The sequence below is a fragment of the Rhinolophus sinicus genome, chromosome 17, assembly GCF_057876585.1.
Source record: "Rhinolophus sinicus isolate RSI-liver-muscle chromosome 17, RSI-T2T, whole genome shotgun sequence".
NCBI classification, from domain to species: Eukaryota; Metazoa; Chordata; class Mammalia; order Chiroptera; family Rhinolophidae; genus Rhinolophus; species Rhinolophus sinicus.
Window position 1 is genome coordinate 3,753,812 of NC_142517.1, and position 18,328 is coordinate 3,772,139.

The window sequence follows — 18,328 nt, forward strand, 5'->3', positions numbered from 1 at the left end:
CAAAACAAAACAACATATTCACAAGGTTATTAATTGCAGTATAACTTGTAACACTGAAAGATTTCAAACATCAAAAGCATCTGTCAGTGGAGAACTGGTTGAATAAACTATGACACATCCATGTTATAGAATATATGTACCCATAAAGGGGACTGAGGATAATCTCTATGTACTGATATGAGGTGATCTCTATTACACTGTTAAGTGAAAAAGTGAAGTGCAAAGCTCTGTATAGATTTTGCTGCTTTTTATGTACACACACACACAGACAAATGCACTCACACACATATGCATATATAAACATATAAAGCACAAATATGGGTATATATTAATTATACATACACACAAATAAAACATATATATATATATAACAGAAACATGGGTATATATTAATTATACACATACCATTGTTTATTTTGACTTAAAAACAAATACTGGAAGGATAAATCAGAAACTAAAAAAAAAATTAATGGAGCTGGGAACAGAGAGCAAGGAGAACAAAGTGGAGGGTAGAGGGAAGATTTCTTTGAGTATAATTTTTCCAATCAGATGGTGGTTCCAGCTGAGGTTTAAAATTTTAAAAAAAAATTTGCTTTCACTATATATGTATATTTTCTTTGTTTTGTTAAAGGTCATAAATTAACTAAGGTATAGCATATTTAAAAATACCATTTTAATAAATGAAATGAAAAGAAAAGAAAGGGCTAATTACCTTAATATGTAAAGAATCTTATAAATCAATAACAAAGTCCAATGACAAAAATAAAAGTGGACAAAATGGAGCTGCAAGTCCATCTTATATATCCTGCTCTACATGGTCTGACCCAAAGGGGTTTGCCTTTCCCAGGATTCAGCCTCAATGGAGAACTGGGGTGGTTTAAAACAGCATACTTATTTCTTGTTAAACAGTTGTAAAGCACCCTCCAGCATTCATTTATGTCCATCGTGTTTCATGCCGTAAGTTAGGTTTACTTATGTGTGACACTTACATCACACGTGGCTCCAAAGAGGCCTCAATTTTAAGTAAAAAGTGTCTTATAAAACCCAAAAAATAAAAAACAATAAAAATGGACAGGAGATATGAACAGATAGTTCACAGAAAATACATACAAAGCCTCTCAGCACAAACAGATCTTCACAGCAAGAGCAATAACCTAGTAGAAATCTCATCTGAGACTCTAAGCTTCTTCTCACGAAATGGCAAAGATCAAAATATTCTCAACACGCTGTGTTGGAGACTGTGGAGAAACAGTCATTCTCACCATGATAACCTGAGTTCTCTGAGCAGCAGACACCAGAACAGAACCAAACACGCAAGCATTTTTATCAAGGGAAGTGCCTGGAGAGAAGATGGGGTGGGGGCTGGGTTAACTGGGGAGAGCTGTCCTACTATGCTGCAAGTCTGACCCCAAGTGAGGGAAAGAGGGCAAAGCTTGTGGACTAGATTGCCATGCAGTCTCAGCAGGGTCCAGCAGGGCACCCTGAACTGGGCCTGCCTGGTACCCCTCTGTGCTCACAAAGATTCTCTCCTTCCCCAAACTCTATTCAGCCTCCCCTGAGCTCTTTTTCAAGTAGGCCCAACTTTTTTATTTTTGTGTTCATTCTCTGCATTATCCAATTTTAGCAAGAATTCTGCCAAGTCAGTTTAACTAGAACCGCCCCCCCTTGTATCTGATCACCTTCCATATCTGATTGGGTCCCTCATCCTCCATCAGCCTGCCTCCCCCACCAGGTGATATCTGACCACTTTGGCCTACCTTCGGCAAGAATCTTGTTAGGTCAGTTGAGCTAGAATTCCCCCTGACCCATGATGTAATTCCTCTTAATAAGTGTCTTTCCACTAACCCCACTCCACTCCTTGTCTATAATTACCATTTGCCCAGGATGTATTTGGAGTCCAATCTCTTTCCCTCATTGCAAGACCCCATTACAGAGGTCCCTACAACTTTTGCCATGGCCCCCTTGAATAAAGTTTGCTTTACTATCTTCAACAAGTGTCATGAATATACTTTTCTTTAACAGTGCTCAATCACTGGCTAGGAACAGCTCATGGAAGCACAGCTTCAAGCAAACATGCCATGGATTTCGGAAAGCAGCAGTGGGGGCTCTGGCTCAATCAACTCCCTGCCCCTGGACACCTGAGAAGTGCCTCCTCATGGTTGGTTACCACACTCAAACATCGCTGGTGGGAGAGTACTTTCGTTCCAGGCAATGACCTCAAAATTCAAAGTGGAAATAATTTCTAATTTAGATATCTATACTCAGCCAAACTATCAATTAACTGTGAGGGGGAATGAATACATTTTAAATACGACGAATTTTTAAAACATTTACCTCTCCTTCTACCCTTTTCTCAGGATGTTATTGGAGGATGTGCGCCAGCAAAGCAAGGGAGGAAGCTGAGATAGCGGAAGACATTGTGTCCTGGAAACCGGGCTCCAACTCCAGAGCAGGAGACAAAGGCCACCCCCAGGATGATGGGGGAAGAGGGCTGCCAGATGACAGTGGCTCAGCGGTCTCCAGAGCAACCTAGTTGGACGGAGTGGGGCAGAAGGTTCCAGAAGATGAAGTTGGTAAACATCTAATGTGAGAGAAGATTAATTTTAACTAGAGGAAAGATTGGGGATTACATGGATGTAAGTACATGGACAACCAAGCAAGCCAACAACAAACAAAAAGACAAGCAGATGTAACTATTGTATGCAACATGTTTTAGTCATGAAGAAGCTTCAGTCATGTTAACAACATTGTATTTTTCACAGTAAAGGAAACCATCAATAAAAAAAAAGACATCCTAATGAATGGGAGAAGATATTTGCCAATGGTCCATCGGATATCCAAAATTTATTAAAAAAACTCATACAACTGAACACCAAAAAACAAACAACCCAATTGAAAAATGGGCAGAGGACCTGAATAGACATTTCTCTAAAGAGGACACACAAATGGCCAACAGACATATGAAAACTGCTCAACATCACTAATCATCAGAGAAATGCAAATAAAAACCAAAATGAGATACCGCCACTCCTTTCAGGATGGCTATCATCAATAAATCAATAAACAACAAGTGCTGGTGAGGATGTGGAGAAAAGGGAACCCTTGTGCACTGTTGGTAAAATTGCAGATTGGTGCAGCCACTATGGAAAACTGTATGGAGGTACCTCAAAAAACTGAAAATGGAACTACCTTATGATCCAGCAATTCCACTGCTTGGTATCTATCCAAAGAAATTCAAAACACTAATTTGAAAAAATAGATGCACTACTATGTTTTTTACAGCACTATTCACGATAACCAAGATATGGAAACAACTGAAAGGCCTATTGATAGACGATTGGATTAAAGTGGTACATTTATACAATGGAGTATTACACAGGCATAAAGAAGAATGAAATATTACTATTTGCAATGACATGGATGGACCTAGACAACATTATGCTAAGTGAGATAAGTCAGGTGGAGAAAGACAAATACCATATGATCTCACTTCTATGTGGAATCTAAAGAACAGAATAAATGATTAAATAAAACAGAAATAGACTCAGAGACAGAGGGAAAAAAAACTGAGGGTTGGTAGGTGGGAGAGGGGTAGAGGGATAGGGGAGAAGGTAAAGGGATTAGAAAGTACAAATTAGTAATCACAATATTGCCACGGGAATATGAAATACAGTTTGAGGAATATAATCAATAATGTCGTAAAGAGGGGTGACTGGATGACTCAGTTGGTTAGAGCGCGAGCTCTTAACAACAAGGTTGCAGGTTCAATGCCTGCTTGGGATGGTGGGCTGTGCCCCTGCAACTAAAGATTGAAAATGGCAACTGGACGTGGAGCTGAGCTGCGCCCTCCACAACTAGACTGAAGGACAACGACTTGGAGCTGATGGGCCCTGGGGAAACACACTGTCCTCCAATAAAATGTATATAACAAAATAATGTTGAAAAGATTTTGCAGGGGGTCAGATGGGCACTTGTCTTATTAGGGAAACCATTTTATGGAGGGTGTAGATGCCTGACCACTGCGCTGTATGCCTGAAGCTGAAGCTGAACAATAATGAATGCCAACTATAATTAAATATATACAGACGATGCTAAAAAGATGTATACACATTTTAAGAAAGGAAAAAACTGTATTAAAATTGTAATACTCAATATATACTGATAACAAAAGATGAATACAAATCATGTGTATACGTATTTTTGGCACCTCCCGGTATATACAGTCACAGGATGTGGAGTACAGCATGGGGAACAGAGTCAATGGGATTGTAACAGCTACGTATACGCGATGTCAGAGGGGTGGTAGCTTGGGGGAGGGGGTTATCACTTTGTGTGGGGGGGTGTAAATGTCTAACTATTACATTGTTTTGTACACCTGAAACTAATAAAATAAATAAATAAACTGTAGGTCACAGTTTGAGGATACCCCTCGACCAGACACAGTCACAGAACCAAAAGTTGTCCTGACTTCCCTGAAATGCTGACTCTGACCCTTAAACAAAACTTCAGCTTTCTTCACGTCAGCATACCGCTGTAGTTACCAACCAGGAAGCTTCCGCAACAGACGGAGTGTGAGCTTCTAGCAACAAATTACGATAGAAAATAACGCACTGACTCATTCGTGCTTACACACCGAGGCGGGACTACCGAGTGCCAAGCTTCTCAACCACTTCTGGCTTAGAAGTCCCCTTGTTCTTGAACTGTTTGTTTCTCATTCAATAAAATATCCATATCATCCAGTTAAACCCCAAATCTTCTTTTGACAGTCGGTTAAATGTAAATGCTGGCTTCTGATGAAACCCAAGTGACAGTCTCATGACTTGTTCAGGATGGCGGTGAGGAAATGCTCCCGCCTCAGTGTGAGGAAAAGCCTGTGTCCTCCCTCATTTGCAGTGATTATTCAATCACCTGAGCTTCCTTGGCTATTAGGCTGGTGCAAGAGTAATCACGGTTTAAAAGGTTAAAATGGCAAAAACCGCAATACTTTTGCACCAACCTAATATATGTATGTGTGACGGGTTGCCCTGTGTTCCCTCAAAATTCTAAAGTTGAAATCCTAACCCCTAGGACCCCAGTATATGATCTTATTTGGAGGTAGGGCCTTTAAAGAGGTGAGGGAGTTAAATTAAGGCCTTTGGAATAAGTCCTAAGTCAATCGGACTGGTGTCCTTTTTAAATGTAGAAACGTGGACACAGACACACAGAGGGAGATGACATAAAGACACAGGGAGGAGATGGCCACCTACAGGCCAAGGGCAGAGGCCTGGGGCACGTTCTCTCTCACAGGAGGAGCCAACCCCACTGACACCTCGATCTCGGACTTCTGGCTTCCACACTGTGAGAGAATAAGTTTCTGTAGTTTAAGCCGCCCAGTGTGTGCTTTTTATTAGGGCAGCCCCAGCGGACAGACACACTAGGCCAGGACAATTCCAAGTGCAGGGCTGATTTAGGCTCTCGTGGGTAAGGCAGTCACACAGACCTGCAACAAAGAGTTGTGGGCTGCAAAGGGACAGTGCATCTGCTTTAATCCATGGGGGTCATGCAACAAAACGGAAGAAACATTGTGTCCGCTGAATTTTGGTGTTCCCATGACTTTGGTAGGGCTATGCCACATATTCAAGGAAGAGTATGAAACAGAAAACAAGGCCTATTCTACCTGCTGTGAAATGAGAGTTCAACAGGGGGACACATAAAACCACAGGAGACAACGCACATCCTCACCAAGGAGCAGAGCGTGGCAGTCTCAGGGTCCCCCATCCCCCCACCCCAAGCTCCCAGCCTTTGCCTGAGGTCAAGGACGAGCCCTTCTCTGCTGCGGGCAGACTTGCTGCTGGCTAGCCTCAGAGAAGGGAAGGAATCAAGTGGAGCCGCCATTTCCTTGTCCACACTGGTACTTACAGCTTGTCTTCAAAGCATATTTTGGCATACTTGTTCCTGCCACCCCCGCTGAGCAACCGGTAGGCATAGGTGTTTGGGGGGCACGCGGTCCAGTGGTCACATTTTTGCCTTTTGGGGGCTGGGGCTGAAATGAACAAGGACGTAAGAGTTTGCATCATGCAAGGACCCATGGTCAAGCCCACTGCTTGACCTTCACACCCACACGTCCTGATGGTTGTGGGGGATAAACAGGAGTGGGGAAGGGATCACCAACTCTCATTAGGAGAGTCAGAAATTCAAACAAAAATACTAAGTTAATCCAATCTGCTTCTGTCTTAAAGTAAAAAATGTGCAAAAGGAGGGGATGGTTAGTGGGCATACCAAGTTTGAAGGAGTCAGGAATTACCGCCCATCGCTGGCCATGTAACTCAACGTTCTTGGCATGCAATGCGTGTTTTGTTCTTACAATTGAAGAAAGATTACTTGGGCCTACGAGTGGGAGTGAAGAAAGACATGCCATCTTCAGAGCACCTATCCAGCTTCTGCATTTACATACACGGAAACACACACACGCACACAGACACCTGACCTCTCTGGCGATGGCCGACCCTGTCCCTTTCCTTGAGCCTGAGGCACTGAGCTTTTCTGCCTGAACTGCTGTGACATCAGCGTTGGCAGGCTCTGGAGTGGACGCGTCCAGCACCCGTATTTCAGAGGGGTCAGCCATTGGGGTGGAGTGAGCACTTGCCTGTGAGTCCAGCTGACCCTGGACACTGGCCCCGCCACCCAGTGAATCTCCCACTGCTGGGTGCTGCTCTGCCGTCACTACCAGGTGCTCACATCACAGGGGCAGGGTGACCGTCCGTCGCCCACAGAACACACTGTGCTGTGCTTGGTTCAAATTGAAACCCCCAAGTCTCCAGAAAAAAAATCAGCAAGTGCTGTCACTCCTCCAGTGTGAGTAGGGACGTGGCTCTGTCTTACGGATAACTGCTTTTCCGATCGAGCACTGAAGGCCACGAAGCACAGCTCATCGAGTGGTAAAGACGTGAGCTAGGATACCAGGACCACGAGAGCAAGAGCAGGGGCTCAGAACGCCTGCTGGAGGCGTCAGTGCAGGCGGGTGCTGTGATGGCCCAGCTGCCACCGGAAGAGCCGGACGGGGGCTGAGCTTCGGTGACCACAGGGAAGTGGGTGGGCACCAGCCCTGGGGCCCAGGAGGAGAAAACAGAGCTCTCAGGCGAGTGTACAACATTGTGCTTCCTCACCTTCACACCTTCCTCCTCGCCTCTGCCCCAGCCCAGCTCTCACCTCCACTGTCACCCACACGGCCCTGTCCACCCTGCTTGTCTTTCTTTTCCTCGGCACTCATCACTTTCTAATATCCTACAATTTTCTTCTTAAAAATTCTCCACGAGGGCAGGGATGTGGTCTGTTTATTCCCACTGTACCCCCAGCTCCAAGGTGGGGCGGGAGTGGGGACAGTGCACACAGCTGCTCCAACGTTTGTTAAATGAGTGAAAGGACACGTGGCCCCTTGGTGGGCAGAAATCCGCACCTATTCAGTGAAAATGCCAGATAAATTGATCCCTGCGTCCCCGATAGAAGCCCCCGTCAGACCTCGTGGACTGCAGCTCTTTTGGGTTTGCTTTTACCCATTTTTCTTCCTATTGATTCTAATTTTTTTTTTTAAATGGGAAAGGACCATGGGATTTTTATCTTTCCTTATATAATTTCTGCAGAAGAAAGGTGGAAGTAATAGAAAAGCAAAGAGGTGGGAAAAAAATCGTACATATTTTCAGTCTAAGGAACCGTCACTGTTTCACCTTCCCATATACTCCCTTCCAGACTTTTCGATGCATGCAGATGGCGTCTGCAGAGTTGGAAACACAGACGAAACACATTTGGACAGTAGGTTACGTTACTTAAACTTTCAGATAATATACTCAGTATGTTTTTTCCTCCATTTCCAGAGTCTAACTTTAAAGCAAGCGATCCAACTATGAACATGAATAGGGCCATAAATAGAGTATCTCCCAGTGTTTCTGCATTTTGGACATTACAGTGTATTACTTTAGTTTTCTTTTAAATTTAATAATAATACTCACTACTTTCAATTTAGAGGTAACTTCCCTAAAGACACATTGAGCATAATATTTGAAAGTGTATAACACGCTGTTGAAAAGTGGGTGTGCCCTGCTTCTGACTTGGCAGACACCCATCTTAGCCAGTGTACCCCATCTAGAGAGAGTGCTCCAAGCGTGGCACCCACCGTCCTCTGACCTGTCACCTGCCTGTCCCTTCCCATAGGTGACCTTTCCCTCTTAACAAGGGCACAGCCTTGCTCCCTTTCATGGGGACCCTGCTATTCTGGCCACAGTGGCCGAGAGGCACTGAACCAGCTCTCTGCTGTCGGAGGAGAATGATGGCGTTTCCAGGCCCCTTGACTGTCGTCACGGGATTGCAGGACTGCTCAGCCACACTGGCCCCTGACTAGATCAGGACAAGGACCCCAGTCCTCATGCTTGTGTGCTGGGTGGTCCGACAGGTGTGCTAGCTCACGCGCACAGGCATGGCCCCAAAGGTTCTAACACGATAAGGCCACGAGGACACCGAGTCCCCCGGGATGCTGGACATGGTAGTTTGCACACAGAACAGCAGCAGCTCAGTACCTGGGGCAGCGAGGGCACCGGAGGAGGAATGGAGGGATTCTGCTTAGCTTTGAAGCCAGCTGAGCAGGTAACCAGTGTCTGATGGAATCGCAATGAGCCCGAGAAAGATTCCCACAGGCCGAATGAGGCATCAGAGCCACAGCAAAGCCTCCAGCCTGCGGCCCTTTCAGCTGAGCCGTGAAGAGCGACAGTGTGGTTGGGTGTAAGGAACCACCTGCATACATCCCAACCTTTCACCTGCGATGGCTGCCTCCCGTGCAGACCCCACAGTCTGCTCAGTGAGAAAGCAACTCAGACAGTGGAGAGTACTTAAGCTGGTTAGAAATTAAGCCTCTGGGTAATGGGGGAGGGGAGGGTAATAAGAAGAAAGTTCTCTGCAAAAATGCTGGGAAGATTTATAAAATAATCAGTATTTTTATGATTTAGCTAAGGGCTATGTCTGCAAACATATCAAATAACAGCTTTGACTGAAAATACATTTTCACTGTAAAAGTAGTAGTGAACGGTTTCTAGGTAAAGTTATTTCAGATTTATTAAAATTTTTAAAAGGCCGCTGTGAGGCTGAACCGCAGACATGCACTCCGTGCCCTTCTTTCTCGGGCTCTGGCACCAACCGGCTCTTCCCTAAGGAAGGAGCTCAAAGGGCACCCATGCCACCAAGCCTCCCATGACAGGTGCCCGGGGCAGGGGCAGCAGATTCCAAACGGAGAACTGCCTGGGGGGGAAAGAGGGCAGAGGAGGGAGCTCAGACTGCGGGATGAGGGTTCGCTTCAGGAATTCCAAAGCCGGGATCCAAGGGCTTCCACGGCCTGCCCATGTTGGGAGGCGGCTCATTTATAAAGAATAGATAACAAAGTGGAAAGAACCCACATGGATTGAGAGTGAAGTCAAGGTAGCCTACGGACACAGCTGACTGGCCGTGAGGACCCTGAGCTCAGGCGGTCTCCGCTGGTGGCGTTGGCCACCGGGTTCGGTGCTCTGTGTGTCAGTTTCCGCGGCTCATTTCTCTCAGTACCCAATACTCATCTCTCATCACCACCTGCTCACAGCACCTGGACAGGACACCTGTGCTTATGGTCAGGGCAATCCTGGGGGCCCCTCTCCGGTCACTGCTGAGAACAGCAGGAAATAAGCCTTGTTGCAAGGCCAGTGTGGCCTGTGGACAGTGCAGTCCCCTTGGTACTCTCTTAGCCACAGGAGCACTAAAGCACAAACTAGAGGTCCAACCCCCAGCCTCTGAGCCCACCAGACCCCCAAGCAGTCACGTGGCCCTCCAAGTGGGGGTTCCAAGCAACAGCCGGCCATTGCCACACCTCTCCCAACACCTTTGGTTTCCCATAACTTGAGGTGCTTCTGTCACAGGGAGAGGGTGATGTGCTTCCCTGGCCCGTGATGGGGGGACCAGAAACCATCCTGACGAGCCCTCCTAGAACACCTGGTGTCGGAGGCGGCTCCTGGGGCAAGCCATATCCAGGACAGGCTTCCCATTTTGTGTGAAAATGGAAAAAAAAGAGAGGAAGCCCTTTGAAGGCGTGTCCCTGCCTCCACACGAGGAATCCCACGGATAGCACTGGGCCCCCCCTGCCAGTCTGTATGCAATATGTCTCTCTGGTTCCAAGCAAATTCACTGTGACGACCTTATTAAAATACAAATACCCCAGTTATGATCAGTTCCTAGAAAGTTCTCTCTCTCTCTCTCTTTTTGGCCATAAAAGGCAACTCAAACTGAAAAGGAAAGGCTTTTACAAAAACATTTTTATCATTACCCAGTTCTTTGTATAAATTAATTTTGTATAAAGTATTTCTGTATTACAAATACACATCTATTCACAATGAGATACTGAAAAAGGGTACAGAGGACTACTTCAGTATTCCTCTGTAAAATTATGTTTAGCAACGTAATTTTTACTGGCTACTTTGTCTTTCCACTTCATTCCCAATTAGAGTTGGATTCCAAATGCATATTGTTATTTAACATGTCCTGCATGTAAAGTTTGTTTTCCTAGCATCCTGATTTGCCTTGGGGTGTCCCACGGGATGGGCAGGGATAGCTACCTTGGTATCGCACAGGCACGAAAGGACCAGCCATTTCCTCCAACCCCCACCCAATCACCATCAACGTAAAATGGCTGTTCGGGCAGCGCTGAGGCCAGGACCCACTTCTCACCCAAACCGAGCTGCAGAGGCCTTAGTCTACCATGCCCCACGGTACTGACCTGTGAGGACGGGCCTGTCACCAATGCTCCGGATGCTGTCAGCAACACTGGACAGGGGTATGTCTGGAATGAGCTCTGCCAGTAGGAACCCGGAGTACCAGGCACACATGGACGCGAATATGAAGAAGAGTACTTTCAGGGTGCCTGGGGACAGACCGGACAGGAAGGTGGATGCCCAGGCCAGGCGCCATCAGCAGCCCCGCTGGATTCTCGCCCACGCCCCCACCCGCATGCGTGCACCAATGGCAGCAGGTGCTCTGAAGAGGAATTATTCTGGGGAGGTGGGGGACAGGTAAGGCCCAGAGCCGCCTTGGTGAACCGCCGTGACTTGGCTGACTTCGCTCAGGCCAGGTACGTGAGGGGGACAGTAGCAGATAACACAAACAAGACATGCACGTTTTTCTGTTTGCTGCTGGTTTGGGTCTTGAGGTTCTTCAAATGCCAACGTCCATGATTCACCAAGGGCCCGTGTGAACCAATATGCCCCACGTGGGCCTAAAAGCCACAACTCACTCCCTTTGCGACCACCTGACTCTGCTCTGACATTGCCCAAGACCTCCAGAGGATGGGGGCTTCGTCTGCTTTGTTTATTGCTGCATCAACCAGTGCCCTGTGAGCCTTCGAAGGGTCCCCGTAACGCGGGAGGAAGCCCCCGAACCCGTCATTATCACCAGAGGCCAGCCTGCGGAGACCCTCAAGGTTCCCCGCAGCAGGAAGGGCCTGCAGATCACCTTTCTGGCCGGTGGTGGCTTCAATGTCCTCCTCTCAGTTGCCCAGGAAAAGGCATTACCCACTCCTAGATCACCGGAGGCCCAGGGCATCGCTCCCGACCCCTTCACAGGCAATCGGCTGCCAGGTCTTTCTGATTTTACCCCCTAAATAGCTCACGGATCAGGGTTACCCAAACTGCCACAATGCAGGGACGGCTGCAGGCCCTGCATAAAAGTCACGGAAGCATTGCAGGTGCCAGTGGGAGGCAGGCCTACGAGCCCGGAGGTGAGGGACAGGCAGGCAGGCTGTGCGTGGTGAGCTGGGGTCCAACCTGTCTGTGGCCTCGAGCTCAGGAGCTCAGTCTCTAGGGGTGATGGCAGAGCGGTGGGGGACGCAGGCAGCTGGTCAGACACTGGGCAGCAGGGGGAACTCGTCTTGGGAAAGCTGGGAGCCCAGGGACTCAGGGCTGGGGGAGGAAGTGCCCTGAGTCCAGGAACCTCCTGTGATTTCTGTAACCAGAACCTGACTTTCCTCGTAAGGTAATAAGCCATCAGCTGCTCACAGACATGTCCTCCCACGTGTTCCATCTCAGAGCACAGGGCAGAGGCATTGGACTTCCTCCTGAGTCCCTTGCTAAATGTGCGTGTGTGTATATGTGCATGTCTGCATGTGCATACATGTGCATCTGCCTGTGTGTGTGAGTTCTCAGGGGACTCAGGCTGGCCTTGGACACTGACGCTGGAGAAGAAATCATTCCTCCAATCATCTTACAGTACACCAGGCTACAGGCTAGGAGGTCCTGGGGTCTCAGTCCAGGGCCCCTAAAGAGGGCACTTCTGAACCCAACACACTCCTACCGGTGGGATTTCCCCCCACCCGTAGGGACAGGATGAGGTGGAACGAGGAAGCTTTGTCACTGGCAGCCTGGCCAACACAAACAAAATGCCCTCGTCCCGGAGGTGGTCACAGATGCACCTCTTGTCCTTGAGGGGCCAGGAGTATTGGGGGACTCAGCTATACTTGGGGCTCAGCTGCTTTGTGACTCCAGGCTCTGTTGGCCTTGGTGACCACTGGTGTCACTGTCCTGTCAACTGAGAATTTGTGGGAGAAGGGCTGGCAAGTGCCACACCTGCACACCACAGCAAGTTTGCAAGGTAAGCCACCTTTAAAAGCTGCCATGCTTCTTCCCTAAGTTTGAAAAACTAGGGTGACTGTGTGCCCCAGGCGAGGGTGGTCGCAGCTTAACTTTTTCATCCATTCAATCTGAACGTCCTCCCAGGTCTACCTGGGACAGATCTGACCGAAGTCGCCACTGAAATGTTGCTTCCAGCAACTTTGCCCAACCTTTATTAGCTCATAAAATTGAAGGTGACGTGGCTCTGAGTTTCTGCACGTGACATTCCTCACAACCACACACACCTAGATAAACTCATTCCTGGTGTTATGGCAAAGCTGTAAGTGAGAGGACCTCACTGCTCATGAATGAATGGTGATGTTGGGTGTGTGTGTGCATGTGTGTGTGTGGCAAAGTGGTGGATGGCAAGGCAACCTGACAGTATCCCGCATTTTCCTCTAAGTAACCGGCAAAATGGTACTGTAAGTATGTCATGTGGAGATAAATGAAAACAATTCCTCAGAGAGGTATCACGGAAGAGCCCAAGGGAGTTGTTTTCTTCCCCCAAAAGAGATCTATATCTCCACCCATTTATCCTATAATCCACATGAGTTACCAAAACCAGTTCATAAATAAATGGTTTCGTAGGAAACCATTTTTGGTTTCACACAATAAATCACAAATCTTAAAATTTGGCTTTCCTACCCTTTGGGGGATGGAGCAGAAAAGGTGGTGTTTTGAACTTTCTGGAGTGTGACCACACAACCAGAAGCTAGTTTGGAAATGTTAGTCTCACAAAAACCTCATGGCTAATGATCTGCCATCCAGAGACAGGGAAATGACCTTTAGGAGGCCAAAAGAACTTTCTGGTTTTGTACAGGATTTGCTGCCTTGCAAAAAAGGAATCCAGGTTCCTCAGTTCTAGAAAGAAAACAGCAAAATCCACCAGGAAGAGAGTGCGTGACAGAGGTGGGGTGGTCAACACGGGAACCCCAGACCCACTGGAAAGACAGACAGAGGTTACAGTCAGAAAGACAGGACTTGAAAGAGAAAATAACTGATGAAAACACTGGTCTTTTCTTCCCTCTTTCCTAGTTTTTCCCCCCAAACATTCTGCGGTTTCAAGTAATTAGATAAATGGAAAAAATAATAACAGCCTTATAAAAAGATTCAGTGACCATGGGGCACTCCGTGTTAATTAGTCCCCACCCACCCATGTCCCCAGCGACCTAAAAAGGGCTCTCACTGCCCCTCACTTTTCATAGTTTCCTGGGTTGCTCAGCTGGACGGAGCAGTGGCTGACTCCTCACTACCCAGAAGAGCCCCAGGTGGAGCCACAGGTGCATCTAACCTGCAGCTGGCCGCCCCCTGCTGGCACCCGCCGCCGTCCAGGGCAACCCTGCAGTCACCTGCTCCTCCACGGCAGGAGACCCGCCCGCCCCGCCCCGCCCCCCAGCTCCTTGGGTCCTGTGGTCACCCAGTACCTACTTTCCAGATGACTGTCCCACTCACTGATCCCCGTCGCCCCCGCCACGCACCCCGACTGGGCCGACGGGGACGGGCAGAGGGAGCCTGGGGAAACGCTGTGGGGAGTACCTGCTCCGCACCCCCAGCCGACTGGCCTCTGCTGGGCTGGTTTCCAGCTTTCCTGATCCCAGGTCTGAGGGAGAAGCCGGCTCCAGCGCCAGCTCCACCCTCTGGCTCAGCCGGGCGGTCCCTTCAAGGGCGAGGGGGCAATCCTTTCCCCGCCCAGGTCCCCCCTTCCTCCTCCCACGGTGGGGGTCGCACTCACTGGCAGCCCCGGGCCGCATTTTCCGGGTGCTGCTTCCCGTCCTCCTGGCCGTTGGCCGCAGTGCCCGGGCGACCGAGAAACCTCCTACCCACTGAACGCAGGGCCGGGCGACACGTCCTGGGGCAGACCGGCGGCGGAGACCGGCGGGCAAAGGGCGGACACCGGGTCGGGCAGGTGTGGGCGGCCGGGCAGGGGCGGTGCCTGGGAGGTAGGTGCTCCAGCCGTAGGGCAGGTGCGCTGGGCGGCCTCCAGGAGCTCCAGGTCCCCGGTCCCGGGGGACTGCTCTCTCTGCCCAGCGACTAGGGCCCAGAGAGAATGAGCAGGGTTTGTTATGAAGCGGGGATGCAGGGTCCCTTAACGGATGGAGACCCCAAGCCCCCAATTTAATGTCTCACAAAGGAAATGGCTGCAAAGATAAGCACGACTTGAGCCTTTTAAACTTCAAAGCCGGGTCTCAGCAGGGTCCACGTCCCCGTGGCCTTGGGCCATCACCATAAGGCTAATCTGGCTACTCCACTGCTCTGTCACAGCCCAGCACCTGCTCCAGTCCCTTATATATTCAGTAGCTTGTCTTTTCTTTCTGTTGCTCCTTTCCTTTTGTGCAGAAGCTTTTTAGTGTGATGACGTCCCATTTTTGTTTTTGTTTTTGTTTTCCTTGCTCAAGGGGACAGTTCCAAAAAGACATGATTAAGGTTAATGTCGAATAGTTTGCTACTTGTTTTCTTCTAGGAGTTTTATGGTTTCAGGTCTTTTAAGTCTTTAATCTATTTTGACTTTATTTCTGTCAATGGTGTAAGAGAGCGGCCCAGTTTCATTTTTGGGGGGCATGGCTCTATCCAGTGTTTTCAACACCAATTGTTGAAGAGACTGTCATTTCTCCATTGTATATTCTTGCCTCCTTTGTTGTAGATTAATTGACTATATAAGCAAGGATCTATTTCTGGGCTCTCTATTGTGTTCCATTGATCTATGTGTCTGTTTTTGTGCCAGTACCAAACTCTTTTGATTATTATAGCTTTGTAGTATCGTTTGAAATCAGGGAGCATGATAACCTCTAACTTTGTTCTTTCTTTCTCAAGATTGCTTTGGCTATTTGTGGTCATTTGTGAGTCCATATAAATTTTAGGATCATTTGTTCTATTTCTGCGAAAAATGCCATTGGTATTTTTGATAGGGATTGCATTGAATCTGTAGCTTGCTTTGGGTAATATGGACATTTTAACGATGTTAATCCTTCCAACCCATGAGTGTGGTACATCCTTCCATTTATTTGTGTCCTCTTCAATTTCTTTCTTTAATGTCTTATAGTTTTCAGAGTCCAGGTCTTTCACCTCTTTAAATTTATTCCAAGGTATTTTATCCTTTTTGATGCAACTGTGAACTAGATTGTTTTCTTAATTTCTCCTTCTGATTTTTCATTAGTGTATAGAAACACGACAGATTTCTGTATTTTAATATTGTATCCTACTTGACTGAATCCATTTATTAATTCTATTAATTTCTTGGAGGATTCTTTAGGGTTTTCGATGTATAACATCATGTCATCTGCAAATAGTGACAGTTTTACTTCTTCCTTTCCAACTTGGATGCCTTTGTGTCTTTTTCTTGCCTGATTGTTGTGGCGAGGACTTCCAGTACTACATGATACCTGTTCTAGAATGTTCCAAGGAGACAAGATGTGTCTTAAAGGTAAATCCTTCAGGATAGAAAACAAAACATCTCAACTGCATATGTACGTAACAGTCCAAAAATGCTAAATGGAAGAAATGGAAAGTATTTCTGAAACTGATTCACAAGTTGGACTGAGTCGCAGTGTTTGCAGTTCCAAGCTGTGTGGGACGGCCCTATCCTTTACTGTACCCCTAACTGTCACTCATCAAGCCAAGAGCATTCTGCCGAGACCCCCCCCCAATGGAACCGCACCAACCACATTCTCTTTTTTGTCTCCCTATCATATAAAGTACTTGAAAAGATGGCAGCCGTCTTAGCCTCCAGACATGTACCCTGCCTGCAGGGGAGGGGGCACGGTTCCAGGCGGTCTCCTCCAGATGAGTGGGCTCAAGCTTGAACACGCATCATTTGAACACATTTCCTTTGAGAGTCCTTGGAGAACTAAAGATACACATTGTGAAAGGAACAAAGTGCGGCGGAGGTCACCAACTTCCATGTACTCCATCACCTCACTAACATGAAAATCATCTGGGGACCCACGCCACCCTCCACTGGTACCTGTCTCTGCACCATGAGCTTCAGAGCACGGTACTCCACGGCCTCTGCCCTTGACTGGTTGACCTTCACAGCACCTAACGGGTCCCCCTACCTGCTGCCACTCCTTTCCGGAGGTCCCCCACCTGCTGGCAGGGAACTTTTCTGAACCCTCCAGGGAGAAGCACAAGGCTCGCCGGGCATTTGATCCCGAAGCGCTCACCGCTCCTCCGAGGCAGCCTCTGGAACTTTCTGCCTGGGGGCGCCATCTTTAGGCTTTGGTCACCCAGGTAGGGCACAGGTAGAGGCCAGCCAGGCTGTCCTGGGTTAGGCAGGGCCTGGTGCTCGCCTCCAGGCTCCGTTTTGGGGGAACAGGTGCAGATGGAGGCTCTGGTGTGAGGCCGACTGAGGACAGGGGGCCTGGGAGAGTCTGGCCCTCACATGGACGTGAGGTGCTCGGTCCCCTGACAACCAGTGGCGCCCGCGACCCTCAGGTTCAACCCCACGACCCCAGGCCGGTCCCCTCCGGCCTGCAGAATCTCGGCCTTGCGTCCCAACTGACCTCCGCCCACCCGGCGGCTCTTACCCAGAAGCAGCCTTACGTCTCCGCGCGCCATCCTAGCCGAGGCCCGCGCCAGTGGGCGGGTCTGTACTGCCTCCCCGCGGCCGGGGTGGGGAGGCACGTAGGGTCTCTGCGGCCTTGGCCGCTGGGGGAGCCAGGGGAAGCAGCGCCGGTTTGCAGGGCCTCTGGCGCGTCTCATCGCAGAGCCCAGGTGTGGTGGTTGGATCCATCGCCGCCTTTCCTGCCCCCACCCCCATGTGTAGTGGGGTCCCCCCTGTCCCCACCCTGGTCCTCTTGGGTCTGTCCATCACCACTTTTCCTGCTGGGTAGACCCCAGGGGGGGCACAAGGAGTCCACAGTGGCCTTGGTGGCCCTGCCCCCGCTCCCCGAGGCTGCCTTAGGCTTTTCTGGAGTTATGGTTGCCGAAACTGCTCAACCAAATGCCACTCCCTGGGAAGTTGCCCAGGCGAGAAGTACAATCAAAAGGGTGGGCCGTTCGAAATGGCCCCCTTTGGGTAGCACGTAGCTCTCTGGGCCAGCAAGCCCCATTTGGTGCTCTGGCTCTCCACCTGCAGGCATCTCCTGTGGCTTTCTTCAAGGCAGGGCTCGGCTCCCTCACTGCGATCCTCAGCCCTGTTACAATAAATAAATAAATAAGGTTTGAGGAGCCTCGGTTGAAGTACCTTAGAATTATTTCCCATATTAAATTGTTTCTGTGAAAATACTTCCTGAGTTAGTTCTGATCAGTACCCCCCTGTCCCCCAGATACTTTCATGTATGTGTTGTAAAGTGACGTTAATGATTTCTTTGCATGGCAGTTGCACCTGCTGGCCTGGGGGTTCCTGGAAGGCAGAGACTGGACTTCTTTCTTTATAGCCCCAATCCCCCGCACAGGGTGGGGCATTCAGGAATTAAACGTGTTGAATGAATGGCTACTAAAATGCCCAGCAGGCTTCACTTAGTTCAACTCCCTCAAGCAGTTTTTATTTCCAAGGTGGTTGTATGAGGCAGTTAGGGCTTCTGTAACAAACCCCACAGACCAGTGGCTCAAAGAATAGACGTTTGTTTCTCCAGTTCTGGAGGCTGCAAGTCCAAGATCAACGTGCCTGCAGATTAGGTTCTTGGTGAAGTCTCTCTCACTGGCTTGCAGGCAGCTGTCCGCTCACGCGTGCTCACGTG

At 48.7% G+C, this 18,328-nt stretch overlaps 2 protein-coding genes across 2 annotated transcripts in view; both read right to left on the bottom strand.

Annotated features, from left to right (window-relative positions):
• Positions 1-15,936, bottom strand: part of FAM3B (FAM3 metabolism regulating signaling molecule B) — a 29,228-nt gene extending 13,292 nt beyond the window's left edge. Inside the window, exons 1-3 of the mRNA XM_019745760.3 lie at positions 14,383-15,936; positions 10,766-10,909; positions 5,899-6,022 (exon numbers count right to left, since the gene is read on the bottom strand). Coding sequence (XP_019601319.3) covers positions 5,899-6,022; positions 10,766-10,909; positions 14,383-14,401 — 287 coding nt within the window. The 5' untranslated portion in view covers positions 14,402-15,936. The remainder of the gene's footprint in view (positions 1-5,898; positions 6,023-10,765; positions 10,910-14,382) is intronic.
• A 125-nt stretch (positions 15,937-16,061) lies between these two features.
• BACE2 (beta-secretase 2) overlaps positions 16,062-18,328 on the bottom strand; it is a 99,453-nt gene continuing 97,186 nt past the window's right edge. Inside the window, exon 9 of the mRNA XM_074325117.2 lies at positions 16,062-17,782. Within this exon, the coding sequence (XP_074181218.2) occupies positions 17,547-17,782 (236 nt within the window). The 3' untranslated portion in view covers positions 16,062-17,546. The remainder of the gene's footprint in view (positions 17,783-18,328) is intronic.